The sequence below is a fragment of the Myotis yumanensis genome, unplaced genomic scaffold, assembly GCF_028538775.1.
Source record: "Myotis yumanensis isolate MYYU_CA2020_CCGP unplaced genomic scaffold, mMyoYum1.0.hap1 SCAF_2, whole genome shotgun sequence".
NCBI classification, from domain to species: domain Eukaryota; kingdom Metazoa; phylum Chordata; class Mammalia; order Chiroptera; family Vespertilionidae; genus Myotis; species Myotis yumanensis.
This window is the reverse complement of record NW_027223753.1, coordinates 196,298,195-196,321,851: the sequence shown is the minus strand read 5'-3', so window position 1 is coordinate 196,321,851 and position 23,657 is coordinate 196,298,195. Positions and strand designations below refer to the sequence as shown.

Genomic DNA, 23,657 nt, shown 5'->3' with positions numbered 1-23,657 from the left:
GAACTTTTCCACAAGTTTCTTTTCCCCAAATTGGAGAAACCATGTTTTCAACTTTTATTGAGTTATTTCAAATCACATATTCAGAGATTTGTAAACATGCATTCAATCCCACCCCCCAGGCAGGGGAAAAGGGAGGAAAGAGGATTCACTCTGATATTAATGGTTCGAAAAAGCTGTAATATTGTGCTTGGAACACACAGAACCAGCTATTAACTTCTTGCTACTATAACAAATACTAACAGTTCAGTCCAGGTTACTGTGACCTCTGACAGATCAAGGAAACAAGTTATTTTCTCCTCTTGTAATTGTAGCACATTGCCAGACACATTTGCCTTTTTAATAAATGTCCTGGTACTCTGAGTTTCCTTTCCAATTCATGTAATTTCAACAGTTTGTCAAAAAAGAGCCAATAAACAAATATTGAATTACATTTTGTTGGGTCTTTCAAACCCTCAAGCTCCAGACTATAAAAACATCTTGTGTGTCTCCCACCCCGACCACCCGGCTTCTTTTCCATACACCACAGACCACCCATAGATACAAAGCCAAGGATGAAGCTGACACGGTCTATTTGGAGCCAGTAGACAGGAGGGCGATGAGACCTGATGAAGCACTTATGGACAGAATATAGTTCCTGTAAAAATTTAATGTTAAGGAAAAATTAAGAACCCAAAATTAATTTTCAACAAAACAAAACAAGCCCATCTCTTTGGAATATACTGCTTCCCTTCTGACACTCTGCCTAATGACAATGCTATGTGGTCCCATTGTCTGTAAACGTAATTTACAAGACACAAGACTATAAAGAATATTCACAGAAAATTTAAAAACACTTGAGACACAAACCTAGAATACATGACCACAAAGAAAACACTCAAATTCCATTTAACCTTCAGAAGTGCTGATCAAAGACCACGGGGAGGAAGAAGAGACGTCTTGTCCTTTCTCCCCGCTCCATCAGTGTACTGGCCACAGTGGGCCTATAAAAGTAAGGAGGTTCTGAAAGTTTGCAGCTACTCTTGGCCTCAGGACTGGTCTGTTTGGGACAAACCACTCCTCCAGAAGATACAAGTTGAAGAGTGTCACATTTTATTACATCAAAATCTCCAACTGTTAAAAATTTGGCTGCACATTCCTGGATAAAAGCTTTAATAAATTATCTTAGCACCTTTAATAAATTAAGAAAGCTCAATTTAAGAGCAGCTTGAAACACTGTTAAAATATTATGAAATGTGCCTATTTAAACTGGCTATCCACCCAATCCCAAAGTCCAAAATATCGTTAGACACATGGCTTACATCAAGAGCTATCAAAAAGAGCAAGTTTGCTTTTCCTCCTTGGAACTCTTTTTTTAAGTAGGCGGGTATACATAATCATATGTGTGAGACTATTTATAGTTACTTGCCATGAAGTCATAAACTTGAAAGAATTTTACATCAAACCAAAAGCCCTTATTTTAAATGTTCAGAAACTTGCCTAAGGTCACAGTGCTATTTAATAAACTGACTCCCTATATGAAACCAAAAGAAACTACTATTTCTAGATTTCTAAAAAACATAATCAATCTTTAAAAGGATACACTGTGGGGTTGAAGTTCTTCAATATAAAGAAGGATGCAACGATGACCAAGACCAGGAATAGGGTGTTGTTATAGAAGATGGAAAATGTTGTAGCTTCATAATCAGCAACTTCATTCTTCTTCCACAAGATTCTGTAGACAAAGAAACAAGTGAACTGAATTTATGTTTTAAAAATTTTAAATACCACATGGCTCTAGTTCATTGTGAAATAAGTTTTTCCACCCAGTTGGTGTGGTTCAGTGGTTGAGCTTTGATCTATGTATGAACCAGGGGGTCACGATTTAATTCCCAGTCAGATACCCTCCATGGATTGTATGGACAACACTACGGCTAATGTCACTGGAAGCTGCCATGTTTTGTTCACTAAATCTTCTAATGTAAATTCAACAAGCATAAAGGAGCTAAATGAAGAGTATTAGCACCTTATCTCCATCATAAGAAATTTGCAACCTCTAACATATTTGCCATGTTTTCTTAATTCTATGGATATCATTAACGTAATAGATCTCCAATTTACTATAAGTTTGGAAGAAGTGAAGGATATTACATTCAATGCAGCTATCACCTATAAAACAGCTCCTGATTTCAAAGAAGTTTAAATGTAAATGTAAAAAATATATGACTTGGAATGGGAGGAGATACATTATACCATTCTAGCACTAACTGATCAAAGAAAACACCAGCTCAGAAAGATGCATAGACCCAACATGATTTAATGCACAGAACAACTGCCTCTGGTTTTAAGACTCTGGCACAAGACCTAATAAAGACAGGGTCCTTAAAAAGGCTACTAGCATGCCTTTACTATGGATTAATTATCCCCCCCCCCCCCCCCCCCCCCCGCATCACAGCACTTCTCCCTAACTCCCTGTCATGCCCTGAATCAGAAACATCTTCAAAACAGCCTTGATGAAAGAAATAGCTCAATCCTGCAGGTTATCCCAGCTCCCAAAATCAGTGTGCATTACATCCATGTATATAGTCAGGACTGCGTGACAGCTTTTAAAACATTTTCTAGTCTACACATATCCTGGTTCATTTTGAAAAAATTTAGGACTCCCAAGTGGCCTCACTAGCAATGGTTCCGCCAAAGCTTCCCTGTTAGGAAATCTAGTTTGAGAGTGCACTTTCCAAGGAGTACTTTCTACAACAAGAGAAAAGCTGATACCAAACTCAACAACTATTACAATCAGATCATGGTAAATGACAGATCATTGGTAAGTCAGGGAGAAATAACACTCACACCCTGGGGCAAATATTAATAAATCTGATCACCTCTGCTAATTTCATCCTTGAATGGATGGCAGTGCAGTTTCAAAGTCATATACTCTAAATGACTATAGATGCGAGCTTTGACAGATATGCATCACTGCAAAGAGGTGCTGATAAGCCTTCTCTTAAATCAAATCCCTCCTTTGAAGAAGAAAAATATTAGATTATAAATGGTCCCAGTTATCAGAGTGAGTCATGAATATAGACCTGGGTACAACTGTATCCAGTGTGGCTTTTGTGAGAGGAATACAAAACAACAGCACAAATTTTTACTGATAACAATAGAAATTTTACACTCTTCTGACACTCTGCATTTTATGTCTCAATGAAACTTCATTCTCCTTTGAAATATCTGGTCCAGCCAATGGCACTGAGGTATTTCCAATTCCAACTCTGACTCATTAGTAGTGATTAACTGAATACCACTTGCTGAGAAAAATTCCAAGACACATCCCAAGATCAAAAACAAGTGCAGACCAAATCAGGCAAGTCTGCTGTGGGCATATGAGACTCACTTACTATCTGATATAACTAATCACCTGAAACCTACAAGAGCTATAACAAGCATTTTGAAACTGGTTAACTATGATAAGCGCTCAGTTTAATAACTATTAGTACAATAAATATCTTAATTCAATAAAAGGGTTTTTTAAAAGTGTTCTAAATTCTGTAACCGCTATCCCTTTGCAAAAATTTGCATTCAGAAAACTATGCAGCTAGCTCGGCCAGTATGGCTCAGTGGTTGAGTGTTAACCCATGAACCAAGAGATCACCGGTTCAATTCCCAGTCAGGGCACTGGGTTTCAGGCTCGATCCCCAGCAGAGGGTGTGCAGGAGACAGCCTACTGATGATGTTTCTCTCTCACTGATGTTTCTAACTCTATCCCTCTCCCTTGCTCTCTTTAAAAATCAATAAAAACATTAAAAAAAAAAAAAGCTATGCAGCTAGAACTCATTAAAGCTATTCTCTGAAAAAAAAAAAAAAAAAGGCCTTCATTGTCATGACTTTAGTACTGTGCCTCCAGTTTTATAAAAGATCCATAGGAGATAACCACTTCAATATTTGGTGCCTTTCCAAAACCACTGTAGAAAACATTGTTCATTAAGTTACTCAGTGTCCCTTAAATAAGGATCCACTTGATAAAGTCCTTCCAGATTCAGTGCCAGGAAAGTTTCTTTTCAGGAGGACTGGCACACTGCTTCTCATCGGACAATGAAAGCAGCATGACCTCAGATGCTTCCTGACACTTGGACGCTCAGAGCTAAGTTTAGTGCTCAACTGCTAACTAACTATGAGGTCCCTGTTCATACACTTTTTCTTACTTTTAAATGGTTTCTGATCTTTTAAAATTGCATTGCTTTGTTTTACAAACACTTTCATATTGGAAGTCCCCACAAAGTCTTCCTGGAGCAAAGTAGGATAAAAATGCCATTTCACAAACCACTTTGAGATACTAAAATTTAAGGTCCATGAAAACAACCTCAATCCATGACTCTATTCAACCATCTGGCAGCTCTGAAGCACAAGTCTACTCAATCGTTCAGAGGCCTCTGCTGCTCAGATGTTAGACTGTCTATTAACCCCTTCCAGAGCAGATGACAGGAAAAATTGGGGATGGGGGCCAGGACTAACAAATGTGGCACAGGACTGTGCAACAGGAGACAAACTGAGTTTTTCTCTTTTTCCCAAAGCAGATAACTCAGACCGGAAGCTCAGTAACAGAAATACCACCACGTAAAAATGCTAACACATAACACAATGTAAACTTTTCAGGCCGTGGGGGGTGGGGGGGGGGGGTAGAGGGGGGGTGATAAGTTCAAGGTCACACAGCTATCCAGTGGCACCAGACAAAGCTCTGCAGCAGAGCAGTTATGAGTACGAGCCAGATGCCTGTAGTCTTACCATGGCTTTACCTCCCACTAATGTAAGGCCTTGATCAAGTTACTGAAGCTTTCTCCACCTGTTTTCTGAGGTGTACAATGGAGAGAACAACAGTACCTACCTTCTTAGGGCTCTTTAGAGAAATAGATGACCTGTGTACAGCTCAAAGGCAGGAATAAAAACTCAAAGTCAGTTGTTCCCATTACTATCTTTTCTACAATACCAATGTTTGCCTCAGACAATTCCGACACCCACATTCTCTAAGCAGAAATCAAAAACTACAAAGTATCCCCTCCTTTGATTACCACAAACACGTTAAACAAGGAGTCAAACCTTTCATCTTTTTCCTTCCGAGACATTTTTCTATTATCAGCTTCAGAAAGTTTTCGAGTCACTTCTTTGGAAACAGCATCTTCCCTCTTCTGTGCTACTCTGGAAGGAAAAGAAAAAAAGTTTCCACATGCTCCAGGAGTGGACATTACTTTCTCAGAAACACTCTGTACTCAGATTGTGTATTGGCAACTATGCAATACTTTACATTTCCAGAAAATAAACTTTACAGAAAGTTCCAGGGTTATTACACTGTAGTATTAGTTAAAAGAGAGGGAGGTGTTCAAGAAACTTCCAAGATGTGGTTTATTAGTTATGAGTTTGATTTCTGTTTAAAAGAGAGCATTTCCTAGTTTATGTATTTACTATGGAAACAGAAGTCAAATGCTACTAACACAATTTAGTTATAAGTCATTATAAATCCATTTTGTTTTAGCCTATAATTTAACAGTTCAATAAATAAATTTGACAAGGTATTAGCAAATGACACATGGCTTTAATTCCAGTAAATAGGGAAGAGAAAACTAGGCTTAAAAACAAAACAAAAGAGAATTAACAACTATAGTATCTTAAAGTAATGGTTTTAACTCTACTCCAAAGGACAATTTCAATAAAAAGAAATAATACCACATGGTCAGGGACTGACCACACCACTTTTAGTTAAATGAACCACTGGTAAGAGGTTTGCACAAAAAGATCATATGAAATCAGCCAGAAAAGGCTGGAAGTGATATTCACGCTACCAGATCAGAATCTTCAGTGACAAGTCATATAAAGAAAAAAATTAAACGTATACCCATCAAAAAATATACATGGTGAATTTTATCAGATGGGGTTGTTAGTGAAAAAAAGAATAAAATGTAAACTTGGATGAAATACAAAGTCTCCCAAAGATTATGACAGTTAGATTCAACATATATTTTTCACAAAATAGGAGAAACTTATTAGCCATAAATATAGAGGGAAAAGTAAGAACTGATCACAAGCAACATGTAACAATTACCTACACAGAACCACTATGAAAACATTTGACACGATACAGAGATGTGTTAAAAGCAACAGGATGTGGAACAGAGATAGAAATCTGTTCACTCTATGTTCAATTAATGTTTCCTCGGTGACTATGCTATTTAGTTCTGGTTAGTGTACCAAGGAAAACTGGAAAAATCAGGATGGCTTCCAGAAAGAAAAGCTGAAGATCATTCAAGGCAATAGTTTTCAACCTCTCTTTAACCACAAGAGCTTCTGGAATACAAATCAAGCACAAATTCTATCTGGTTTCACCTATGCCTCCATCTCTATATCTCACCCAAGAATCAAGTTAGAGTTTACATTGTTAAAAAGAAAACCTTGCCCGGCCAGTGTTGCTCAGTGGTTATGAGTCAACCCATGCACAGGGAAGGTCGCAGATTTGATTCCAGATCAGGGCACTCCTGGTTTCTGGCTCGATCCCTAATTGGGGGCGGAGGTGGGTGTGTGTCTGGGAGCTAGGGGGACATGCAGGAGGCAGCTGATCAATGTTGATGTTTCTCTCTCATCAATGTTTCTCTCTCTCTCTCCCTCTCTCTTTAAAATCAATAAAAACATATTTTTAAAAAAGAAAAAACTTTGGTCAGTTTCAACTAATGTATTTTTCCACAAATAGATAACTGGGGAGGAGGGAAATCAATTTGCTTAAGAAAAATAGATAAAAGGAAATTTAAGTTCTGAAACTGAAAAAAAAGACAGCTAAGAGGGCAGACAGCTATCTTAACAGATAGTTTAGACAGACACTATAGTGTACTTTTTCCTCCAAAAAATACAACTTCACCTGACTCATTGGGTAAAAGTTCTGCTCAGAAGGTATCTCTGACCCTCTCTAGCAGACCAAGCACTCAGTGTTTCTGAACTTCACATAAGACCACTCTTTTCTAAGAAAGACCAATTGGAAAGAAATGTACCAGCAGAAATCATTGTTAGCTTAACAGAGGGGAAAAAATACCTACCTACAAACGCATACACACCAACTGTCAGGACACAGGAATAAACTATTTTCAAGAGTTGGTTATCTCTAAGCATCTTTAGGACAAATAGTCAAATATCTGTTCACATAACAAATCTTCCTGAAGAGACTGAACCAGAAAAATTTCTCTTCTAGATCTAAAATTCCATATCCAATAACCACACTGTAGGTTTATTAGAATTCAAAAAGCCCTACCCTCCTTCTTAAGGATCTTAGAAAATAAACCCCACTCAGCACTGAATACTGTAAAATATAGAGGTCACTCAAGTGGCCCAGCACTCAGCCAACTGAGGATAATCCACAAATTCAAATGTTTTGCTACTATTTTTTTACATCAGTGTGTAAAAAATTAAAAAACAAAAATGCTACCTATTTAATTTCTTAACACAAACACATATTTGCAAACATTTTTTAAGTCATACCAACTTAAAAAATAATTTCTAAGGGCTCCCTCACACACAACCTCTTCAACACTGCACATAAACATTTATGTGCCAGATACTATGCTTATCATGTCACACATAGTATTGTGTTTAATCCTCACCATCCTATGAAATACCATTAGTAGCCCCATTTCACAGCTCAGGAATGTGAAGTCTAGAAAGGTTATGCTGGTTATACATTTAAGGGCAACAAAGCTGGGACAGAAATCCAGACTGTCAACTCTGAGTCATCTCCCCTCTACTACTAATACCTGTCCACACGCAGCATCTCCCTTGAGCTTTGAGTTTTAACCTTCTTGCATACTTGTAGGAGTTTCAATGTCAGTGGCAATATTTAATATGAAAGCAAAACTATAACTAAAAAATAATTCTACTGAAAGAATCTATTAAATCAGTAATCCACTGAAATTTTTACTGAACTAAATGTACTATGAACTGTTGTAATAGATATAAAATAAAAGAAGTAGCAGTTGCCCTCAAGAAATCCAAAGTAGAGTGAGATGGTAAAAAGAACATGATTTTGGTTACAAAAAAAGTAAATGAAAAATGATTTGCAGAACAAGAAAAACACTAAGTCTCAAAAGGACTGAGTTCCAAAGGATGGGCTGTGCAAGATGCCCATTCACTATCCACCAATGGCCATGCCTCAGAAGCAAGCCCAGAACAGCAGAGGCTGAGGTGGCTGAATCCTGGAATGGCAGCTGGTGACAAGGGGTTAACAACAGAAAGATGACATGGGTGTCTTGACCACTATTGTCTAGCAGAACTGCGGCCACCCACAACCTGAGCTCCCACTGGTCCAGAAGAGCAGTAGGGAAGCTGCTGATGCCACTTTCAGCTGCTGAAGGCTGTTCTGTCCTCCTCACAATACGTAAATCCGTTAACTGAGATCACTTCCATTCCTTGTCACCAGAAAGACTCTAACGCAGGGACAACAAACTTAGGAAGGATTTCTCTGGAAAAGATCCCCAAGTCCTGAAATAAGACATGTAAGAATGGAAAGGAAGAAAGACCATCCTAAATGAGGGAGGGCACAAGACACTTTCAAAGGATGACACGAGGGCTGATAAGAAGCGCTAAGAACCAACGCTACAAGATGAAACCACACTGGGAGGAGGTAGGTGAGTTGCATTCCAGGGATCTGTTAGAATTTGGTTTTCATACACTTAGAAAAGAGTGTATGGTCCTCATGGGAAGCAGGTATATGGTGAGTTTTAAGTAAGAGAGAGACAGGATAAAAATGATGGCCGATAAGGATGAATATATGTTCTTTTATCCCATAAGGCAGTAATACCACCTGCAGTTCACACGTGTAACGTAAGGATTACGTAGATGCTTTATACTGTTTATGGCAGGGAGAGCCCCAAACTTTTGTTGAAAGACTAGATGGAGACTGCTACCACAACCCAAGCAAAAACAGCATCTAAACTAGAGTGGGAACTATGGAAATGAAAAGGAAAAGCGCACAGAAAGCACATGGTACTTCAAGTCTCATCAAAACTCCAACCCTCTTTAAGAAAGTACTTCCAAAGAAACAGAGCACCAAGAAGGCTGCACTAAGTAAACAGAGAAGTATCCTGCTATCCTGAGTCAAGTATCAAAGTGTGCATGAAAGCAACATCAATGGGCATCTTTCCAATTAAACATTAATGTATACCTGCTTCCCATGAGGATCACGCACTCTGAATAAAAAATGTTATCCTCTTTCCTTAAGTTTTGACTGTTTCCCCCACACTTTAACCTTTATGAAACTGGAGTATATAATTGCTTATAATTAATGTGTGAATTTATAGTTGTGTGGCTTGGATTTTCTTCTCCAAAAGCTATCATTAAAATGATGTATTTTATAATATGTGTGATCATAAAATATTAGTTGTTATATACTCATAAGAAAAAAATGTAATTAGCATTATAAATGTTAGTTTAGTAACAACAACAAAACCACTTTGTTCACATCCAAAAATCGATCACGGAGAGCCCAAAACAGTTCTTTCCAGAAAGAATTCCAGCTGCTTCAGAAATGTTAAATTACTTGGTGGGTTTTGTTTTTCTGATTAAACTCCATGATTAAGGACTAATTCCACCCTCAAAACCTACTTTCAGAAGAAACCAAAATGGCGGCATAGGTAAACACCTGAAATTGCTGCCTCCCACAACAAATTCAAAAATACGACTAAAAGACAAAACGGACATCATCCAGAACCACAGGAAGGCTGGCTGAGTGGAAATTCTACAACTAGAAGGAAAGAGAAAAGCACACTGAGACTCAGAGGAGCTGCGGAGGTGGAGTGCAGAGGTACAGAGGCGCACACGGCAAGGGCTGGCAACTGAGGACTCGGCTGTCTTTTTTAATCAGGAGGGAGTCACAAGCCCCTGACTGCTCTGAACTCCGGTTCTGGGAAGTCTCTGGGGACCCGGACTCGTGTGGGGAGAGAATGGATGGTCTGGCAGCGGGCAGAACTCGGAACTCACAGGCGGCTTTCTCTCAGAGGTGCTTGAAGCAATTATCGGGACACTGAGACGAGGGGCCCCTTAGGGCAGGGCTCAGGATCAGCCATAGCTGCTAGATCCGCCCTGTTGATTCCCTGAGACCCCGCCCCACCAAAGCTGTGGCAGAGGCTTTTGCATATGAATGCCCTGACCCTTTGCAATCTGAAAATTACCTAACAAACTGCAGCTGGGCCAGACAGACCCAGAACTTCCAAGAGAAGGCCCAAGGCCCCACAGCAGCTTGCACTGCTTCACAGCTGGGCCTCATTTGGGCACCTCCAAACCCCAGACAAGGAAGGGGAATCTGCAGATCTCTTCGTAGCTCCTGCTGGGTAGCCTCAGGCAGAGGCTAAATTAGCACCTCCTTAGAGATCCAAGAGCCAGTATACCCAGTGGTCAGAGTGGGACCATCCAGATTACAACTCCTCAGATCCATAAGGGACACACTCAGGGGGCAGACTCAGTGAGCACCAAAGCCCCACTGAAGCAAGTCTTGCCCCAGAAGGGTGTCTTCAGCACTGCAGTTCTCCCATTGTAGACACAGCTGATTCTCACTGCCAATTGGCCTGGAGGTCAATTCCTCCCAGTGATAACCTACAACAATCAAGGCTTAACTACAACAAGACTGTGCACAAAGCCCACAAAGGGGTGCACCAAGAGTGTCCACCTCAGGTAATTGGGGAGGCTGAGCCACTGGGCCCTATAGGACACCTAGCACACAAAGCCACTCTACCAACACAGGGAAGCATAAAAAATGCGGAGATAAAGAAACAGGACACAAATGACAGAAATGGAGGAAAGCTAACTACTGGACATAGAGTTCAAAACCACACTTTTAAGGTTTTTCAAGAACTTTCTAGAAACCGCCCATAAATGTAGTGAGACCCTCAAGAAATCTAGTGAGACCCTCGAGGTTATGAAAAAGGGCCAACTAGAAATGAAGCATACACTGACTGAAATAAAGGATATTATGCAGAGTTCCAACAGCAGACTAGAGGACCGCAAGAATCAAGTCAAAGATTTGAAATACGAAGAAGCAAAAAACACCCAACCGGAAAAGCAAAATGAAAAAAGAACCCAAAAATACGAAGATAGTGTAAGGAGCCTCTGGGACAACTTCAAGCGTACCAACATCAGAATTATGGGGGTGCCAGAAGAAGAGAGAGAGCAAGATATTGAAAACCTATTTGAAGAAATAATGACAGAAAACTTCCCCTACCTGCTGAAAGAAATAGACTTACAAGTCCAGGAAGCGCAGAGAACCCCAAACAAAAGGAATCCAAAGAGGACCACACCAAGACACATCATAATTAAAATGCCAAGAGCAAAAGACAAAGAGAGAATCTTAAAAGCAGCAAAAGACAGTCAGTTACCTACAAGGGAGTATCCATATGACTGTCAGCTGATTTCTCAACAGAAACTTTGCAGGCCAGAAGGGAGTGGCAAGAAATATTCAAAGTGATGAATAGCAAGAACCTACAACCAAGATTACTTTATCCAGCAAAGCTTTCATTCAGAATTGAAGGTCAGATAAAGAGCTTCACAGATAAGGAAAAGCTAAAGGAGTTCATCACCACCAAACCAGTATTATATGAAATGCTGAAAGGTATCCGTTAAGAAGAGGAAGAAGAAGAAAAAGGTAAAGATACAAATTATGAACAACAAATACACATCTATCAACAAGTGAATCTAAAAATCAAGTGAATAAATAATCTGATGAACAGAATAAACTGGTGATTATAATAATCAGGGGCATAGAAAGGGACTGGACTATTCTTGGGGGGGAAAGGGGTGTGGGGGGTGCGTGAAGAGACTGGACAATAATCGTGCACCTATGGATGAGGACAGTGGGGGGGGTGAGGGCAGGGCGGGGGGGGGGTGGGAACCAGGTGAAGGGGAGTTATGGGGGGAAAAAGAGGAACAACTGTAATAATCTAAACAATAAAGACTTAATTTAAAAAAATCTACTTTCACAGCAATGTCAGAAGCATTGCCTCTGCTTCAAGTAAGTTAATAATTCTTCATAGCATTAAGGTGCCTTCCCCCAAATCAGATACATGTATCTCTCAAATTAATGCTTACTGAAACCAACAGAAACACAAATGGTCTTTAAGACAGTCTAGTATATAAAAATGCATCATACTTTCACTTAAGAAATATACTTTTACTTACTTGTGCTTGAGTACAAATTTCACATTTTTGTAGGCAAAGGCTACCAAATATGTGCTTACAAGGGTCATCACGCTGTACAGAACAGCAGACTGAATAAGATCCATATGCCATATTCGCCAGTATAACCCTGAAGATAAAAAAAAAAGGGGGGAGTGGTGGTGGGGTTGGGGTACAAAAAAGAAACAGAACTTTACCACCCAGTTGTAAAGACCTGCTGAATTCATGACAGGTAAGGCTGGTAAAACACAGCCTGGGCCAGGGAATCCAGCACATGCTGAACTCCAGAAGAGGGACACCCAGGAAGAAGTTACAGCCTCAAGCCTACCCAATGCAGAACCCTCGAAAAACATAGCCTTCCACATGAAGGTTTCTGCTTCTTCTAAAATGAGAACTCCAGCTCGACAAAAATCACAATTCTGACTTCCAATTTCATTCGCCCGGGTACTATTAAGCTACATACAGGCCACTCCCAAATGCCACGTGCAGTCCTGAGCCACAGTTTACGCGCTGACGTGGCTGTTAGTCTGAAGCCAAGGCCTGCTCGGTGCAGCCGGGGAGCCACAGGGGCCCCACACCAAGCTGGCTGCACGCTGGGTTGTAGGAGGCTGAATGAGAAAAAAAAAAAAAAAAAAAAAAAGGACTGCCCAACAACCGTGCAGCAGTGTGAGCGACAGGAAATGCAAATCCGGGAAACCGGAGCCCTAAAAACAACGTTGGCCCAGTCTTGCAAACTTTCTCCTTCCACTGAGAACAGCCCTAATAGGATGGTTAAAAAATTTACACAAGGGAAATCGCTGGCGCTCGGCACAGGACCTACCGAGCTCATCAAATTAGGAAAAACAATGCTCGGGCGTGTGAATCGATTCATCGAAAGCTACACCTTGCATCCAGTGCGAGAGTTCACAGGGACCTCCCTCCCCTTTTAATTCATTAGTTTCTCCAAACTAAGTCAGCATGTACGTGTAAGACCTCGTAATGGCAAAGGAGAGGGAGGGGCTGTATGCGGGAAGGTCAGCATCAGGTCTTAGCTGGGGTGCGACTGTTTAAGCAGAGATTCGGGGCTGCCCGCCCCGCACTGGGGAATCCCGGCCCCGCGCCGGGCCGGGACCCACGCACTTTCTGCAAAGCGCCCCAAGCAACTTTCCTGGGAGGCGGCCCGCCACCACCCCGGCCGGGAACACCGAGGCCCACCGGGGCTGCGGGGTTCCCCGAGCTCACGGCGAGCGGGGAAGAGCGGCGCCGAGGGGCCAGCGCTCCCTCGCCGTCCGCCGGGCCCGGCCACGTCTCCGTCCGCGTCCCCGCCCAGCCCGGCCCGCCGGCCGCCTCCCCGGCCCGCCCGCTCCCGGCGCTCACAGATGGGGATGGCGGACACGATGAAGGCGTTCCCGAAGAAGAGTGCGGAGGACTTGGCTGAGAGGTTGCGACTGAAATCCTGGAGGAGCAGGTCCTCCTCGGACTGCTGCTTGGAGCTGCCTTTGGGAGCCATGGTGGAGCCTGAGCCAGAGCCGGGAGCCAGGAGGGCCCACCCCGCGCGAGGCCCGGCCGGGGCCTCTGGCTCCGCCCCCGCGGCCGCCTAATCCGCTAACGACTCGTCAGCCCTGCGCGCGGAGGCGGGACCTGTGCCGCGCGCGCCGAGCACGCTTAGCCAGGATTGGCCAACCCGGAGCCACCGCCCAGGCTTCCCGGCGTGATTGGGCGAGTCGGCCAGACTTCCGCCTTCCTGGCAAGTCTTTTGACTCCTCGGCTTCCAGAAGACGACTGGGATTTGTAGTTTAGTAGGTGCTTAAAAAAAAAAAAAAAAGTAAAAAACCTTATGGACAGGCCACATCACAGCTTCTGATAGACTGGCGCTTTCCAAGGCTGGAATCCCAAAGTGAGATCTTGAGCCCGCGTCATGCACTCATTCATTCAACCAGGCAACAGTTAGTTCCCTCTCTGTGTACCCAGCGCTGGGAGAAGAGGAGAGAGATTAGGGACAGCTAACAAGTGTAGAGTCCCTTCTCCTTTACACATCCGTTATGTCATTAAACATCCTCAGAAATTCTATGCTGTGCATATCATTGACCCGTTTTGCCAGAGGAGAACCTGAGATTGGGGGACCGGCAGGGTTGGTCTCCCTGTCTGTGGGCTCTTTCTATATAATAAAAGGCTAAAATGCAAATTGTCCCGATAGGCCCCGATCAGGGAGGGCCAGCTGCACCCCACCCATGCACGAATTCATGCACTGGGCCTCTAGTTTCATCATAATAAAGGGCTACCTTTGTACAAAAAAAGAAGGCATTTTTAATTTTGAGAAACTCATGGTTTCATTAAGATAATATTTAACGTGTCTGATACATTTACAAATTGCTACTATTTACTTACTCTTATTTATTTTTTTAAAATATATTTTATTGAGTTTTTTTTACAGAGAGGAAGGGAGAGGGATAAAGAGTTAGAAACATGAGGGAGAAACATCGATCAGCTGCCTCCTGCTCACTCCCCACCTGGTATGTGCCCGCAACCAAGGTACATGCCCTTGACCGGAATTGAACCTGGTCCCCGACCCTTCAGTCTGCAGGCTGATGCTCTATCCACTGAGCCAACCAGTTAGGGCTACTTACTCTTATTTAAACGAGGTATTTAAAGCAGTGTGGTTTCCAGAGCCATGCTAAATTAAACATAATACTAAGTAAAAGCAACATGTTGGCTAGACAGGCTTCCTTGAAGCTCAGAAGATTGAATGTGCCTATTAAAACAACTAGGTACCATTTTTAACTCATCAAATTATCACTTTTTTTGTCAAAAAATGATGGTGAGCCGAAACCGGTTTGGCTCAGTGGATAGAGCATCGGCCTGTGGACTGAAGGGTCCCAGGTTCGATTCCGGTCAAGGGCATGTACCTGGGTTGCGGGCACATCCCCAGTGGGAGATGAGCAGGAGGCGGCTGATCGATGTTTCTCTCTCATCGATGTTTCTAACTCTTTATCTCTCTCCCTTCCTCTCTGTAAAAAATCAATAAAATATATTTTTTAAAAAATGATGCTGAACCATTGCACTCTGAGCAAAAACTTCTTTCTTCTACATTATTGACAGCAGATAAAACTTCCTCAACCTGCAGCTTCCCTATTAGATTTGAAGATCTTTCTCCCTCACCTTATCAAATTGTAGCCTACCTCTACAGGTTTCATTCTAATGGCATTATCTTCAACCTTTTTCAATCTATTCTCTATATAGGTACTACAGTGAATTTTCCTGGACTATAAATCCTTCTATTATGTACAGCAAGTATTCCCAAATGCCAGAAGTTATCACAAACTAACTGTAAAATGAGAAAGAAAAAAAATAGAGTAGTGAATTTTTTGAAAACTAAAAGTATTCATTTTTAAATATCTGCACTTGTGCCCCTTTGTGATATTAAAATTATTTTTCCTTTATTATGTAGTGATGGTGATAGTGGAAGAAACTCTTACTTTTCTCTTCCATCATACTCCTCTCTCAGTTTTTTTCTGTTTTAATAAGCCCATTTGTTCTGGCTTAAATGCTAGGTTTCAACACTAATTCTGGTCTTTCCCTCTCCAACTGTGACCAATGCTTCAACAAAACTACTTGGCTGTCTCTATAACTAGATTTCCTGATTGCTATTTGTAAAATAAGTATATAAAAAATAAAATGTGCAATAAAATCAGAAAACTATTAGATCAAAAGGGACAAAAATCATCAGAATATTTAGAAGAGGAAGGAAATAAGAAATAATAATAGTCAAAAAGAATTATACCTGAGAAGAATATTTAAACAATTAAATGTTAATAGATAAAAATGTTAAAATTAAAATGATCAAAAGGAACTAGATAAGAAAAATTAATATACTTGGTAAACCAAGAATAAAAATCTAAAATGATAATTATAAATAGAAGAGAATCAAAAATAGTAGAAACTTGAATTTTTTATAGGGGTACGTTAAAAAACTATGATAAGCAATGATGCTCATGACAAAGAACTTTTCATGGTGATGGTTACACTGAAGATTACAAAGGTAGTACACTTGAAATACTGGAGCAGTGTTTTCTTATACCAAACTAGAGGCCCGATGCACAAAATTCGTGCATGAGTAGGTCTTCCTTCCCCTGGCTGCCGGCACCGGCTTCCCTCTGGCTCCCGGGACCCAGGCTTCCCTCACAGCTCTGGCTTCGTCCAGAAGGATGTCTGGTCTAATTAGCATATTACACATTTATTATTATAGATGTTATCTAGTCCCTTTTGAAGAGCAGCAAGATCTAAAGATGATTTTTATATAGCATACTAGAGGCCCAGTGCATGAAATTTGTGCATTGGGGGGGGGTCCCCTCAGCCTAGCCTGCACCCTTTTGCAAACCGGGACCCCCTCGGGAGATATCCTACTGCTGGTTTAGGCCCTATCCACAGGGATCCCTAAACCAGCAGTTGGACATCCCTCTCGCAATCTGGGACAGCTGGCTCCTAATCACTGGCCTGCCTGCCTGTCTGATCACCCCTAACCACTTGCCTGCCTGTCTGATCACCCCTAACCACTCTGCCTGCCTGCCTGATGCCCCTAACTGCTCACCTGCCTGCCTGATCGCCCCTAACCATCTCTGCCTGCCTGCCTGATTGCCCCTAACTGCTCACCTGCCTGGCTGATCACCCTTAACCGCCTCTGCCTTGGCCCCACTGCCACGGCTTCATCCGGAAGGACATCCAGAATGACATCTGGAAGGTCGGTGTCCGGTCTAATTAACATATTATGCTTTTAGTATTATAGATATGCCCATGGACATGCGACCAGTAATGTAAACAATGTGCTAATAAACAAAAGGAAGAATAGATGATAGATTCTACCCAAACAAAGATCTGCAATATGTTTTGGCTATTTCAATGTAATTCAACTCTATGAAGATAGTGATAGGTTATAATTTAACCCAGTTATTAATGATAGGAAAGGAGAAAAAAGAAGGCCAGATAATATAGGCATGCCATTAGGACCAGGAAGCTACAGTTTGACACTCTCCAGGTCTTTTCCCTGGAGATCCTGGGGGGAAGGGATTGCACAAAGGAAGAAGAGACACATGCCCAGTAAAGTCTGGATGACATAGGAAAGGTACTTGACTGTCAGCAACACCTGGGAACAGGCCATGGGGCAGAGTCGGCGTGGCCACTGCAATCTTGGGAAGATTTGAGATGTATAAGCTCCTAAACAAAGGAGTTCTCTCTCTTTCTTGGTTTGTGTTCCTGGCCTGCAACTCTCACGCTCCTGCATTTGCCCACATGGCCCACAGCCCCTACACAATGGACTAATGTACTACACACAATGGACAAATGGACTACAACTAGCCTGATGCTACACGGGACCCATCTCCACCATGGAATGGAAACTCTGGACATGGCTTCATTTCTAGCCCTGCTGAATCCCCAATTGCACCTCTTCCAAGACTGGATAAAGGGACTTGCGGCTTTTGAAGCCCGAGGATGTAATTCCATGCAAATAAAATTCACTCATCCTCCTATGTGAGCCTCAGGAAATTCTTTTTCTCGAGAAATCATAAGGACCTACCTTGAGCACCCAGTGGGGAAGGGGATCCCCCACTTCCACTGGTCGACACCCCACTTTCACTGATAACAGAACCAGATGGAGTTGATTCTATATCAGCCTGTTTCTAATGTGTGAGTTTAAGGCATAAGGTTTCCATTATATCACTTTACACTGATCAGATTAGTAAAAGAGAGAGAGAGAGAAAGAGAGAATGAGAATTTAAAGGAGTGTTTATTGCTGTCAGGGTTATGGATAACAAATTTCTCTCCTCTACTACTGATGGCTTTGTGGAAGAAAATCTGGCAGGTAAAAAAATTAAATATCTTTCTGTAGCAGACGCTGCAAGTTCTCTAGCCAATAAAGGAAGGAAAACAAAACAACAACACTGCTAGCTTTTCACTGAGTCCTTATGAAGAGTAACAAATAAATCACCCAGGGCTCCAGGGGCAGAGGGGGTGCTTTTGTTGTAAAGCCCAGTTGAGCTGCAAATCTCATTATGGAAAGAAATTTTGTAAGAAAAGATAAAACACATATATTAGTCTCTAGGTATAATATTTTAAAGTCTTACCTGAAAGACAATTTATTCTGTCAAACTACATATTTCAGGCACTGGTGTATGATTAATTCATTGGTTCACAATTCATACAAATATTTATTGAGACATTACTACCTGAAAGGTACTATGCTAGACCCTTGGAAGTGTCCAAATAACAATCATGATCATTGTGTTTATAATAACTAACGTTAATTAGTCTTTGTTATATGTCTAGCTCTATAACATATAGATGTGATGGCCCTTCACATACATCATCTGATTTAATCCTTATAGCAACACTGTTACTATTATTCTCATTTGTTAGATGCAGAAACTGAGGAACAGGTTAGTAAAGTGTCAATGATAGAAAGTCCAAACCTATAGAAAAATTTTACAAGAGTTTATTAGAGTTTATTTGAACCACACTGAGAAAAGCCCTGAAAGCAAGATCTCAAAGTATTGAGACAATGCTCCAGAGAATGGCAGTTTTGCACTTTAGAGTCAAAGGATAAAATGTAAGGAAGGCTACACGCAATCCATTGGTGGGTGATTAAGGTGGCAAGAGAAAGCAAGGCAGGGGAAATGTCTAAGATTGGATTAAAAGTAAAATGGAGAGGTACACACTTATTTTATATTGGTATGTATAGGAATTTCAGGATCATGGTGCTCAGGTTTTGTCTACAAGGGATTTGGAAAATTACTCTAGTATTTCCTAGATGCATAAGAACAATGGACAGAGCTGGCTTAAGGTAAAGATTAACCTTTTCTAGGTAAACGATAGGCCTCAGATGTGACTACCCACCATGACCTGCCTCGTTAGGAATTTATGATCAGACTAGAGCCCCAGTGCACGAATTTGTGCACCAGTGGGGTCCCTCAGCCTTGCCTGTGGGTTTGGGCCAAAACTGACTCTCTGACATCCCCTGAGGGGCCCCGGATTGCAAGAGGGTGCAGGCCAGGCCGAGGGACCCCACTGGTGCACCATCAGGGCTGGGGAGGGACACGGGAGGTTGGCCAGTCGGGGAGGGATCGCAGGAGGGCTCCAGGGTGTGTCCAGCCTTCTCGCTCAGTCCCAATCAGCTGGATCCCAGCAGCAAGCTAACCTACCAGTTGGAGGGTCTGCCCCCTGGTGGTCAGTGCATATCATAGCTATTGGTTGATTGTCTGCCCCCTGGTGGTCAGTGCATGTCATAGCAAGCAGTTGAGCGGCCTTAGCATGTCATTAGCATATTACGCTTTGATTGGCTGAATGGACGACCGGATGACCGGACACTTAGCATATTAGGCTTTTATTTTATAGGATTACCCTGAGTGGTTACTTTTGGTCATTGAGCTTGTTAGGTCTGCCATGTAGCCAGCCCCTTTTTCATTCACAATAGTAACTCATCTAAGATCCCACAGCCAGTAAGTAATAGAGTCAATTTGAACTAGAGGCAATATGGTTGGGATATAAGCTCTTAACTATGAATGAATTCTAGTCTCCTCTGGGGAGGGGAGAGGTGATGGGCTGAAGATTGACTTACTCACCAATGACCAATGATTTCACCAATTATACTATCTACACTGCCCCTACTTCAGATGGCAAACCCAAGTTGTTACCAACTGGCTGTAAATTAAAGATTCCATGGCCCCACTCATTGAGTTGGATTAATTTTCTAGAAACAGCTCACAGAACTGAGGAAACCAGTCTACTCACTAGATTACCAGTTTATTACAAAGGATATTCGAGGATCTGAATGAAGGGCCAGGTGAAGAAATACATAGGTTGAGGTCCCAAACAAAGGAGCTTCTGTGCCCTAGGACTTTGGGGCCCAACTCATGGATGTGTTCTGGTTCAACAACCTGGAGGCACTCTGAACCCCCTCTTTTAGGTTTTTATGGAGGCTCAATTACCTATGCATGACTGATTAAATCATTGGCCACTGGAAATGCATTCAGCCTCCAGCCCCTCTCTTCTGGGCGGCTAGGAGTGGAACTGAAATTCTGATTGGTTCCCTTGACAAATAGCCCCATCTGGTTGCTTTCCAAAGTCACCTCATTAACATAACAAAAGACGCCTTTGTGTTCTTAACACTTAGGAAATCCCACGGGCCTTAGGAGCTCAGGGCAGGAAAAGTGGACTCAGACCAAATTTATATTTCTTATTATAAATCCCAATACCACAAGTGTAATGAAAAAAAGGTCTTACCATTTAAGAAAAAAAAAAAGTGCCCCTTTGCAGAGAATTCTGCAGAATCTTAGGCTCTTAGACTTGATCAGGCCCTCTTACCCTCTCTCTCACCGAACACATACCACACCTTTCATAGGAGATGTTTGTCAGCTGGGTTATTTTATATATATATATATGCAAGGTCTTGAGAATTCTACATGCCAACTTTATTGTGGGATTGATTTTTAAACCAAATGAGGCATTAAAATATTTGAGGGAGAAGCATTTGTCTTCGAGCTTGAAGCTTAGGTGTTCCAAGGTAAATATTGTTTTTCTTTTTAGGAAATAATGATTTGACTCACGTTAACTGGGTACTGCTTCTGAAACAGTCAGAAAAGCCTGCTTCTTTTGTGCCTAAGGATATTTATAAAATCACTTACTTTTTTAAGAAAATGATACACATCTAGAGAAAATATATTATCTTAATAACCACTGATAGAGGCGATAATACTTTAATTCTCAAAACTCCCCCTGGAATTGTCTAAATATGAGACTTATCACACATGCATCATCCATGCAGCACTGCAGGGCACAATAAAAATTAAGATTTGCACTGGAAATCAATCTTCTTTAGTTTCACAGTTAACCTAAGCACTATGGCAACAGACTGTAAGATAAAGTAGGTCATGGATTTCAACCAGAATGGCTTAGAAGATACAAAAGCTCAATGGTCATTTGTTGCTAATCATTTAGAAGTCTTTATTTAAATTTTCTTTTATTTAAAAACTAGAGGCCCATTGCATGAAGATTTGCGCAATAGGCCTTCCTTCCCCTGGCTGCCGGCACCGGTTTTCCTCTGGCACCTGGGATCCAGGCCTTTGGTCTGGCTGCAGCCTCGAGGCTTGGTTTCTCTGCTCTGGCTGCAGCAGTGAGGCTAGGCTTCTCTGCTGCGGCCACAGCAAGGCTTGGCTTCTCCACTCCAGCTGCAGTGGAGAAGCCAAGCCTCTCCAGTCTTCAGTCATCTTCAGTCTTCAGTCACCTTCAATCTTTGCTCTGCACCTGCATATGCAAATTAACCGCCATCTTTGGTGGGTTAATTTGCATACTAATCCTGATTGGCTGGTGGGTGTAGCGGAATGACACCAATTTGCATGTTTCTCTTTTATTAGTGTCGATTCTTCTATTTCACATGCCCCAACAATAATTAAGTAGATAAAAATCAGAAGACCCAATTTAGTAAGTGAAATTTATTCAATCTCGGTCTTTATTTCATTTGGTTTGCCAATTAACTAGTAGTGTCCATCACCATATATCTCACATATGGACAAGGAAGGAAATTCTAGGTAAAAAGAATAGCTATATGGGTGCAGTCAGGCAAAGGTACAGTATATGATTTTTTTCTCTGTTGTTTTAAAAAATACATATATTTTTATTGATTTCAGAGATGAAAGAAGAGAGAGAAAGAGAGAGAGAGAGAGAGAGACATCAATGATGAGAGAGAATCATTGGTTGGCTGCCTCCTGTATGTCCCACACCAGGAATCAAACCTGCAATCTAGGCATGTGCCCTGACCAGAAATCAAACCGTGATCTCCTGGTTCATAGGTTAATGTTCAACCACTGAGCCGCTCCAGCCGGGTGACAGTATATGATTTGAGGTAATTTTGGGGAGCAATCAAAACCAGACACAATAGAAGGATAAAAAATAGAAAGATGTGCTTCTGTCACTGTAAGGTCAATGAAATCATCAGTGGTCTCCTAGGAACTTAGTTGGACATCTACCCCAGCTACAGAGGCTATTTTTATCCAAATAAAATGAAATTAAATTATAATCCCTTCTGATTCCATCTTCCTTTGCCTTTAGGGTAGATATGTCCCTCTGCCTTACTAATCCACATTTTTTATTCCAACTCCAGTGACTTCTTCTAGGACCTTTGTGTACTAAATACACTTTCCTCCTTTTCCTCTGTTTTATATAGAGAGCTTATGGGTCTTTCGAGTCAGAAAGATATGTCTGTTTTATTTGCCAGAGTAACAGCTGTGTAATCTTGGGAAAACTACCTTCTTTGAGCCTTGCTGTGCCATTAAATGAAACAAATAACGTGAGGCCCTAGCACTGTGTCTGGAACAAAGTAAGCTTTCAATCACGGTAGTTATTCTATCCTCTTGTCTCTTGGTGTGTTGTCTCCTGCACAGTTTATAAACCTGCTCAGCTTTCTTATTTCTGGTGCATGCATGCACACAGGTGCACACACACACACACACACACGCACATGCACACAAGTGCACACTTTCCCTCAACTCTGTTACATGCCTAAACTTCCCACTACCCTTCACTGCCAAAGGAAGAAGAGACTGCTGGGCAATAGGCCTTCCTTCCCCTGGCTGCCGGCACCGGTTTTCCTCTGGCACCTGGGATCACTCAACGTCTCACTGCCCACTCACTGCTGACCACCAGGCACCATGAATTCTACTGTTGCCTCTCTTCTGAATCTGTATCAGAAATGTGGTGTTTTTTTTTAGATGAGTTGTCTTACATTTAATCGATCAATATTACAAAGTGTTCATGCTACATACAACCTCATAACATCCAGGGGTGTGTGTGCCTATAAAAGGGGGGACTTCCGACCTCTGTCATACAGGGGGGCTCGCCGGCCTGGCCTCCTGCGAGGTCAGGGGCTGTGGACGCTTGACCTGCAAGCTTCCGAGTGCTGAGCACGAAGCCCGGCTCCTCCAGGCCTTCCCGTGAGCTGTGCGTGAACCTGGGTGGCAGGTGGGACTTTGCAGGCATGGCCGTGGGCAGGCACACGCCACGAGAGAATTGACTCAGGGGCGCGGGGCCTGGCCTGGGCTCAGGCGTGTAGGGGGGCCCGCTGACTTGCAGCCAGAGGCGCACAGAGCTGAGGGAGGAGAACGAGAAGTATCCCCGTGGGCAGCACAAAACATGAGTGACTGGGGAGGGAGGGACACAGAGAGAGAGCGCGTGGCCACAAATCAGCAGGCAGCTCAGAGAACCAGGGACAGGTAGGGCCTGGGCACTTGGAGCCGCGCTCTCTCGGGGCCAATCTGCCGGGGAGGCCGAGGGGGCTGCAGGCAGGTTCCCGCGGGCCCTGGGCGGGCTCATCCCCTGCCGTCCGCCCCCTCCGGCGGGGATGGCAGACAGAACAACAGGGCTGGTAAAAAGGAACACAGAAGCATGGACATCCCCACTGCAGGCCAGCGGGACTGCGGCTCAGGGCACAGGAACAGGAACCGCAGGACCACGCGCGGCTTGCG

General features: G+C 42.4%; 1 protein-coding gene across 1 annotated transcript; it reads right to left on the bottom strand.

Annotated features, from left to right (window-relative positions):
- Window positions 1–15: 15 nt before the first annotated feature.
- SSR3 (signal sequence receptor subunit 3) lies at window positions 16–13,707 on the bottom strand. The gene is made up of 5 exons (XM_070406932.1): window positions 13,525–13,707; window positions 12,172–12,298; window positions 5,068–5,166; window positions 1,580–1,711; window positions 16–634 (listed from the first exon to the last, which is right to left on the bottom strand). Exons 1-5 carry the CDS (start codon window positions 13,655–13,657, stop codon window positions 568–570), a joined length of 558 nt encoding a protein of 185 aa, XP_070263033.1. The 5' UTR covers window positions 13,658–13,707; the 3' UTR covers window positions 16–567.
- Window positions 13,708–23,657: the final 9,950 nt, after the last annotated feature.

What these genes read in the sequence shown, in the direction of transcription:
- SSR3 (XM_070406932.1), bottom strand. Translation starts at nt 13,657, where the DNA reads ATGGCTCCCAAAGGCAGCTCCAAGCAGCAGTCCGAGGAGGACCTGCTC. An exon ending in AAATTTGTACTCAAGCACAA is followed by an intron (nt 5,167 to 12,171) that starts GTAAGTAAAAGT and finishes TTTTCCTTCCAG; the next exon opens with AGTAGCACAGAAGAGGGAAG. An exon ending in AAGAACTTCAACCCCACAGT is followed by an intron (nt 635 to 1,579) that starts GTATCCTTTTAA and finishes AAATTTTTACAG; the next exon opens with GAACTATATTCTGTCCATAA.